The 8,963-nt window shown below is 53.9% G+C and overlaps 1 protein-coding gene across 1 annotated transcript; it reads left to right on the top strand.

Moving 5' to 3' along the window:
* Positions 1 to 6,767: 6,767 nt before the first annotated feature.
* LOC125506627 (G-type lectin S-receptor-like serine/threonine-protein kinase At5g35370) lies at positions 6,768 to 8,472 on the top strand. Its single transcript, XM_048671414.1, has 2 exons — positions 6,768 to 7,947; positions 7,997 to 8,472. Exons 1-2 carry the CDS (start codon positions 6,768 to 6,770, stop codon positions 8,470 to 8,472), a joined length of 1,656 nt encoding a protein of 551 aa, XP_048527371.1.
* The last annotated feature ends 491 nt before the right edge of the window (positions 8,473 to 8,963 follow it).

Genomic DNA, 8,963 nt, shown 5'->3' with positions numbered 1-8,963 from the left:
GCCAACACATCCCTCGTCTGTTTGCAAGAAACTAAGATGGCTTTGATTTGCTCGTCGACTGTCCTCGAAGCCCTAGGCTCGGAATTCGATGACTACGTGTACCTGCCCGCGCAAGGAACCCGTGGCGGCATCCTGTTGGCCTGGAAGAGTAGGGAGATTGTCATCTCCGACCCCCTACTCACTGCCAACGCCTTGACCGCCCGCGTCTCCACTCCCTTCGGCGCTCGCACACCGTGGTGGATCACCGTGGTCTACGGACCGCAGCTGGACAAGGCCAAGATCGCCTTCCTGCAGGAGCTCCGCGACATACGCATGAACTGCCACGGGCCTTGGATGATTTGCGGGGATTTCAACCTCATATAACGCGACGAAGATAAGAGCAACGGGAATGTAAACCGACGCATGATGGGCCGCTTCCGGCACACCCTCAACAACTTGGCGCTCAAGGAGGTTTATCTCAATGGCCGCCGCTACACGTGGTCAAACAAGCAGTCACCCCCGACGTTGGTCCACCTCGACCGTGTCCTTTGCACCGCCGACTGGGAGGAGTTTGCATGGTGAATGCCACCTCCGTTGCCTCGCCTCGGTCGTCTCCGACCACAGCCCCTTGCTGCTCGATTGCTTGCCGGTGCTGCCGGCGCATCGCCGCTTCCGTTTTGAGGACTTCTGGACGCGCATGGACGGGTTCCATAACACCGTGGAGGCGGCTTGGCAATCCGTGAGTGACGCCGACCCCTTTCGCCGCCTCATGTTGCGCATGCAATCTACCACGCGTGGGCTCACGAGCTGGAGCGCCAAAACCGTGGGAAATGTGCGCCTAAAGCTTGCGATCTCTCGGGAGCTCCTCCTCAAGTTCGACACCGCGCAAGATCACAGAGTCTTGTCTCCCCACAAGGACTGGCTGCGCCGACAAATCAAGGCCTCCTATCTCGGACTCGCCTCGCTCGAGCGAACTATTGCCCGGCAGCACTTCCGTCTCGCCTCGCTCAAGGACGGGGACGCCAACACGTCCTTCTTCCACCGATAGTGCATGTATCAACGACAGAAGAGCAGAATCCACAGCCTTGTGGTCGGTGGGCACGCGGTTACGGACCCCTGTGACATGGCCGCCGCGACGCATGCATATTTCGACGGGATCCAGTGCTGCGCGCCACCCCGCGAGTGCGCTCTAGAGCTTGAGGCGCTGATCACGCCAATCAACTTGGATGACCTCGAGGCCCCATTCAACGCCGAGGAGATATGGAACGCTGTGGTGCACCTACCTGCGCGCAAGGCCCCTGGCCCCGACGGATTCACCGCCGAGTTCCTCTGCGCTTGTTGGCCCACTGTCCAGCATGATTTCATTGTTGTCTTCCAGGAGCTTTATGAGCTGCGAGGGCGCGGATTCAGCTGCCTCAACAAGGTGCTCCTCACGCTGCTCCCAAAGCGCGCGGATGCCAGAGGCCTCGGCGACTACAGGCCCATAAGCCTCATCCACCTCGTCGCCAAGATCTTCGCCAAGGTCCTCTCGCTCTGCCTTGCGCCCAAGCTCAACGACCTCGTCAGCACGTGCCAAAATGCGTTCATCCCGGAAAGAAGCTTGCATGACAATTTCGTCCTCGTGTGGCAGTCCGCGCGTCTGCTACACTAGCTAGGCGCGCCGCGCGTTTTGCTGAAGCTGGACCTAACTCGCGCCTTCGACTCGATCAGCTGGCTGTTCCTCTTCGACGTCCTGCGCCAATATGGGTTTGGTGCCAGGTTCCTAGGCTGGCTCGCAATCCTGCTATCGTCGGCCAGCACCAAGGTGGCCTTGAAGGGCGAACCAGGCCCGCCCATTTGGCACCGCCAAGGACTGTGGCAAGGCGACCCCATGTCGCCCTAGCTCTTCGTTCTCGCGGTGGACACACTAGGCCGCCTGCTCCGTCACGCCACCGAGTTGTGCATCATGCAACAGCTCCACCCCCGACGTGCGATCCCATCTGTCTCGCTGTACGCGGACGATGTGGTCATTTTTTGTCATCCCACGGTGGGTGACACATCTGCAGTCAAAAGCATTCTGCAGCTCTTTGGGCGCGCCTCCGGCCTTCACGTCAACTTCTCGAAGAGCTCCGCCGCCCTGATCCGAGGCGATGCAGAGGCCGCCGCGCCGGCCCTCGACCTGTTGGGATGCCCGATTGTCGCGATGCCGATCACATACTTGGGCATCCCGCTCACGCTGCAGCGACCCACTACCACCCAGATCCAGCCCGTCGTCGACAAGGCCGCTGGCATGCTACCTTACTGGAAAGCGCGCCTCATGCACAAGGCAGGACGCCTCGCGTTTGTCAAGGCGATCCTGGCAGCGATCCCTATCCATCAGCTGCTCGTGCTTGCCCCCCTAAGAAGACCCTGAAGGCACTTGAGAAGATCCAGCGAGGCTTTCTTTGGGCTGGGCACGCGGAGGCTAATGGCGGCAATTGCTGTTGGGTTTCATAGTAATTTCAAAAAAATTCCTACGCACACGCAAGATCATGTGATGCATAGCAACGAGAGGGGAGAGTGTTGTCTACGTACCCACGCAGACCGACTGCGGAAGCGTTGACACAACGTAGAGGAAGTAGTCGTACGTCTTCACGATCCAACCGATCAAGCACCGAAACTACGGCACCTCCGAGTTCGAGCACACGTTCAGCTCGATGACGATCCCCGGACTCTGATCCAGCAAAGTGTCAGGGAAGAGTTCCGTCAGCACGATGGCGTGGTGACGATCTTGATGTACTACAGCAGCAGGGCTTCGCCTAAAGTCCGCTACAGTATTATCGAGGACTATGGTGGCTAGGGGCGCCGCACACGGCTAAGGAATAGATCACGTGGATCAACTTGTGTGTTCTAGGGTGCCTCTGCCTCAGTATATAAAGGACTAGAGGGGGGAGGCTGGCCGGCCAAGGTGTGGCGCGCCAGGAGAGTCCTACTCCCTCTGGGAGTAGGATTCCCCCCCCCCAATCCTAGTTGGAATAGGATTCGCGGAGGGGGAAAAGAGAGAGAGGGGGCCGGCCACCTCTCCTAGTCCTAATAGGACTAGGGGAAGGGGAGGCGCGCAGCCCATGTAGGGCTGCCTCTTCTCTTTTCCACTAAGGCCCATCATGGCCCATTTAGCTCCCGGGGGGTTCCGGTAACCTTCCCGGTACTCCGGTAAAATCCCGATTTCACCCGAAACACTTCCGATATCCAAACATAGGCTTCCAATATATCAATCTTTACGTCTCGACCATTTCGAGACTCCTCGTCATGTCCGTGATCACATCCGGGACTCCGAACAACCTTCGGTACATCAAAATGCATAAACTCATAATATAACTATCATCGTAACCTTAAGCGTGCGGACCCTACGGGTTCGAGAACAATGTAGACATGACCGAGACACGTCTCCGGTTAATAACCAATAGCGGGACCTGGATGCCCATATTGGCTCCTACATATTCTACGAAGATCTTTATCGGTCAGACCGCATAACAACATACGTTGTTCCCTTTGTCATCGGTATGTTACTTGCCCGAGATTCGATCGTCGGTATCCAATACCTAGTTCAATCTCGTTACTGGCAAGTCTCTATACTCGTTCTGTAATACATCATCCCGCAACTAACTCATTAGTTGCAATGCTTGCAAGGCTTAAGTGATGTGCATTACCGAGAGGGCCCAGAGATACCTCTCCGACAATCGGAGTGACAAAACCTAATCTCGAAATACGCCAACCCAACATGTACCTTTGGAGACACCTGTAGTACTCCTTTATAATCACCCAGTTACGTTGTGACGTTTGGTAGTACCCAAAGTGTTCCTCCGGTAAACGGGAGTTGCATAATCTCATAGTTATAGGAACATGTATAAGTCATGAAGAAAGCAATAGCAACATACTAAACGATCGGGTGCTAAGCTAATGGAATGGGTCATGTCAATCAGATCATTCTCTTAATGATGTGATCTCGTTAATCAAATAACAACTCATTGTTCATGGTTAGGAAACATAACCATCTTTGATTAACGAGCTAGTCAAGTAGAGGCATACTAGTGACACTTTGTTTGTCTATGTATTCACACATGTATTATGTTTCCGGTTAATACAATTCTAGCATGAATAATAAACATTTATCATGATTATAAGGAAATAAATAATAACTTTATTATTGCCTCTAGGGCATATTTCCTTCAATTGCCACGTCAACTGGCAGCGCGTCGCCAAGCCGATCTCTCTTGGCGGGCTGGGCGTCCGCGACCTGGCGCGCACATACCTCGCGCTCCACACACGGTGGCTGTGGTTCAGCCGCACTGACCAGGGCAGGGCCTGGGCCAGGCTAGACCTGCAGTTCAGTGCCGACGAGCGTGTGTTCTTCTTCGCCTGCACCACCATGTCTGTTGGGAACGGCACACAAGCCCTTTTTTGGGAGGACCGGTGGATTGATGGCCGCTCCGTCCGCGAGATTGCGCCTCACCTCCACGTGTGCATCCCCAAACGCCGCTGTAAGCTCCAAACCGTGGCGGACGGTCTCCTTGCCAACCGGTGGGCGCAGGATATCCAGGGCGTCATGGGAATCTAGGAGATTGGGCAGTACCTACAGCTATGGCACAAGATCGCGCATACTACCCTCTTCGCGGAGCCAGACCGCCTAACCTGGAAGTGGAGCACGAAAGGCACCTACTCCGCCAGATCTGCCTACCTCGCCACATTCCACGACTCCATCACCTGTGACGCATGGAAGCTCACCTTGAAGTGTTGGGCGCCAGCGCGTGTCAGGTTCTTCCACTGGCTAGCTCACCTAGACCGTTGCTGGACTGCTGACCGCCTTGCCCGCCATGGCTTGCCGCACCCCGCGCCGCGCGCTGCCCACATTGCGACCAGGCGCCCGAGACCATGAACCACCTCCTCCTTGTCTGCCCCTTCGCCCGGCAGGCCTGGCACGAGGTGTTCAGTTGGCTCCGAGTCCCATGCCCCATGCCCGATCATGAGCCATCTCTCAACGACTGGTGGCAATCCGCTAGGCAGCTCGCGCCCAAGCCCATGCGTAAAGGCCTGGCTTCCATGGTCCTGCTAGTCCCTTGGATGCTTTGGAAGCACCGCAATGACTGCGTCTTCAACTGTGGCCGCCCCCCTGCTTGCCGACCTGCTCGCAAAAATCAAGGAGGAGGCCGCCCTTTGGGCCGCCGCCAGCGCGTTAGGGCTAAGAGACATTATCCCGCAAACCTGGGACGTCCATTAACTTTCATCCCGAGTTGTAACCACCTCCCAGGAGGATTGTAACTATTAAACCCCGTCTTTTCAATATAATGAAACGCAAGCTCTTTTGCGTTTTCTCGAAAAAATAATCACAGGAGGCTGACATTTTCAGAAATTCACACTGGTCTGCTAAGATGAGAAAACAGGTATCTTTGTTGCATTTCCTATTGTCCTGACAACTGACATCTAACTGAACAAAAACATGCACCACGCTACAAACAGAAAATAGCGTCGGCACTAAAAAATTGGCCCAGTCGCGCCTCCAGGAGCCCGATTTTCACTAGCCTGGGCCGAATTTAGCGCCGGCGGACCCAGGCCGAACTCGGCGCGCTGGGGGGCGCTCGGGGGCACTAGGGCGAGCGGTTTTGGCGCGAAAGAGCCGCGGGCCCGCCGCGTCAGCGACACCGCGCGTCTTCTTCCCCGAACACCTCGGTTTCCCGCGGGGAATCAGTGGCAAGGCTGCCGCCGGTCAGCCTTACCAGTGATTCCTCACGGGCGGCGCGTTCATGGGGCGGCGCGCCCATGCCTCCCCTCCCTCGCACGCGTACACACCGAGCGGCGCCGCTATATAAGCCGGTGGCCTCCCTCGCCTCTGGCTACACCAGCCACACCAGCCCTAGCCCGCCCTCTACCTCTCCCGAGCACCGCCGCCGAGCCCTCCCTCTCCCTCCCTCCCTCTCCCGATGGCCAAGCGATTCCCCGGCGATGAGGCCGCGGCCAACGGCGTCGGCCGCTGATCGCTCCGCGAACAGGAGTCTTGGCTCCTGTTCCAGGCAAACATCCCGGCGCCGCCGGACATGCGCGCCGGGCCAACGAGGTGGAGATCGGCTCAGCAACGGGGGAGTGCCCATTCCCCCGTTGCCCGACGCCGTGGCGAAACCGGGCTACTTCGCCGACGAGGTCGACGTCGTGCGCGCCTCCCTCACCGACGCCCAGCTCGCCCTCCCCGAGTACGCCGCCGACGCGAAAATATTGTTATGGAAGCAAACTTATAATTTATAGCGCAAGATTCGGTTTTTTTTCATACCGTCGGCGATCCGGATTGCAAATAAACACCCTACTATAACCATATACGGAAAAGAAAATATCGATAACTACACATGCATACCTTTGAAAAATGTCGCAGGGGAAAACAACAGATTTCTCATCGAGAGAGTGAGAGAAAGCGAGCGAGAGAGAGAGAGGGAGAGGGGGGAGAGAGAGAGAGAGAGAGAGAGAGAGAGAGAGACGGCTTAGGATTAACCATATTCAACACACGTTTTTTGTTGTTTTGTGTGAACACCGAAATCATCACGGGCGAGGGTGAGAAGGAGGATAAGCGGCAACACAAATATGATGCCTCAGAAAAATAAAGGAGACGGACCTATTGTGGTCTTGAGTGATGGTTGTTGAGTTAAGAGCGTGTGTTATGTTTTCTCCCCTGTTGCAACGCACGGACTCTTCTGCTAGTTTTGCTGATAAGCAGCAACTACTAGTCCGGCCAGCTCCCTGCTTTGTTAGTTATCACTTGCTTGCCACTTTGTTGCTGCATGAATATGGGCGCCTTCCTTCCATGCTTCAGGAGCTGTTTTGCATCGCTGCTCTTGCTCCTAATCTTCGCCGCACATCCATCTTCTCAAGCCTCCAACGCGACCGCGGAATTGTCCACTGTTTGGAGCACCGACGGTTCGTATATGCTCTTCCGTTCCGGCCAGGAGTACTTCTTTTCTGCAACATTCTACTCCTACTTCCGGGAGTACTTCTTTGCAATATGTGTCAATGATGTGGTCGTTTGGTCGGCCAACCGTGACCGCCCACTCCAGTGTGGTTCCACCCTCAATTTCACCGCCGACGGGGACTTGGTTCTTCGGGATTCTGATGGCAGCCTTGTCTGGTCCAGCAACACCTCCGGCCAATCTGTCATCGGAATGAACATCACCGAATCCGGCAATCTGGTTCTCTTCAACCAAAAGAACTTGCCAGTCTGGCAGTCGTTCGATCACCCAACTGACGCTATGCTTCCCCGGCAGCCATTAATGGAAGGGATGAAGCTGACGCCCAGCATCGACAATGCCAGCTTCGCTGCCAGCAATCAGTTCTATCTAGCAGCTCATCATGCTAGCCTGCAAGCATCTGAAGGGTCAACACACCAGATCTACTACCAAAGCTCGGTATACTATGCAGGCGACGCGTATGATGAACCCACATACATCGCGCTCGTCAATGGGAGCCTGTCCATCTTCGCTGCCTCCTCTCCACCTTCAGACTCGATCACAAATGTTAGGATCGACCTGCCTCATGCGCGCTCGTTCCAGTACATGAGGTTCGAGTCTGACGGATATCTCAGGCTGTATGAGTGGGATCAAAATAACACCCGGTGGTTATTCGTGTATGACATCTTCCAGCTAGATTGCTGCAACTACCCAACTGTCTGTGGAAAGTACGGGATCTGCAGGAATGGGCAGTGCTTCTGCCCAATTTCTGCAAATGATACCTCGTACTTCAGGAGGCAGGCTGATACCTGGAATCATAACCTTGGCTGCATTGCAGTAGATCCAATTTCTTCTTGCCAGTCTGTTGCAACTGCGAAAGATAACCAGCTAGTAGCTCTCCCCAATGTTTCCTACTTCAATTACAATGATCCCGATGCTGCAATACCAAATGACGAAGAGAACTGCAAGCAAGCCTGCTTGAGCAATTGCTCTTGCAAGGCCGCATTTCATACTTTCCAGAATGGTTCCGGTGGATCTTGTTAGATAATAACGAGAAATAAACGAGACAAAAGTGACACGAATGAGAGGAACACCTGGATACATGGCACCCGAATGGCTGACATCGAAAATCACTGAGAAGGTCGATGTTTACAGTTTTGGTATCGTGGTCATGGAAATCTTAAGTGGAAGAAAGAACATCGACTACTCTCAGCCTGATGAGGGTGCTCAGCTCATTATGGTACTACGAGAAAAGGCAATGAATTCTCAACTGGAAGATATGATCGACAGGAACAACCAAGATATACGATCATGCAACAAGGAGGAAGTGATTGAGATCATGAAGCTTGCAATGTGGTGCTTGCAGAGTGACAGCAACAGAAGGCTTCACATCATGTCAGTGGTGGTGAAGGTCATGGAAGGAGAAAGAAATGTGGAATCCGACTTGAACTACAACTTCTTCGATCTAAGCCCTGCAATCGTTGTGCCAGTTGGTCAACCCAACTTCTCCGCCCTGCCAAATGCATCAGTGCTCTCTGCCCCCAGGTGAAATCAGACAGAGAAACCTGTCATACCATAATTTATCTGTGTCATCTTCTGTTTCTGTTATCTAAACTAATTATTTTGAATGGGCATATATATACTTAAATGTTTCAAGTATAGCAACACCGTACCACAAAAAGGTAACAGAGATCAATGTACGAAATTCTTCATCATGTCAGTGATGTATTGAGCAGAGAAACCTTCAAATATTTTCATCAGTAAATAAAGGTATATTGAGCCCTAATTTGTTTCCAACGCACAAACTACCCATGGGTATGCAAAAAGTATGACAATGCTTTTGGAGAACTTGTATGAGTAAAGTATGCAAAAAATATTTTCATCAATGCTTTTGGTTGTTTTCAGAACACATGGCCTTCTATCACTCCCTACATCCTAGGCTGGCTCACCTACTCTACTAGCCTGGGCTCGGAATGTTCCTCCGATGTGGTGCTGTTTACTTCTCACCTCCTCCTCAATCCTCAGTGCACAGCACTGGGG

This window comes from Triticum urartu, chromosome 5, assembly GCF_003073215.2.
Source record: "Triticum urartu cultivar G1812 chromosome 5, Tu2.1, whole genome shotgun sequence".
NCBI lineage: Eukaryota > Viridiplantae > Streptophyta > Magnoliopsida > Poales > Poaceae > Triticum > Triticum urartu.
Note: the sequence above shows the minus strand (reverse complement) of the source record. Positions and strands in the feature narration are given on the sequence as shown.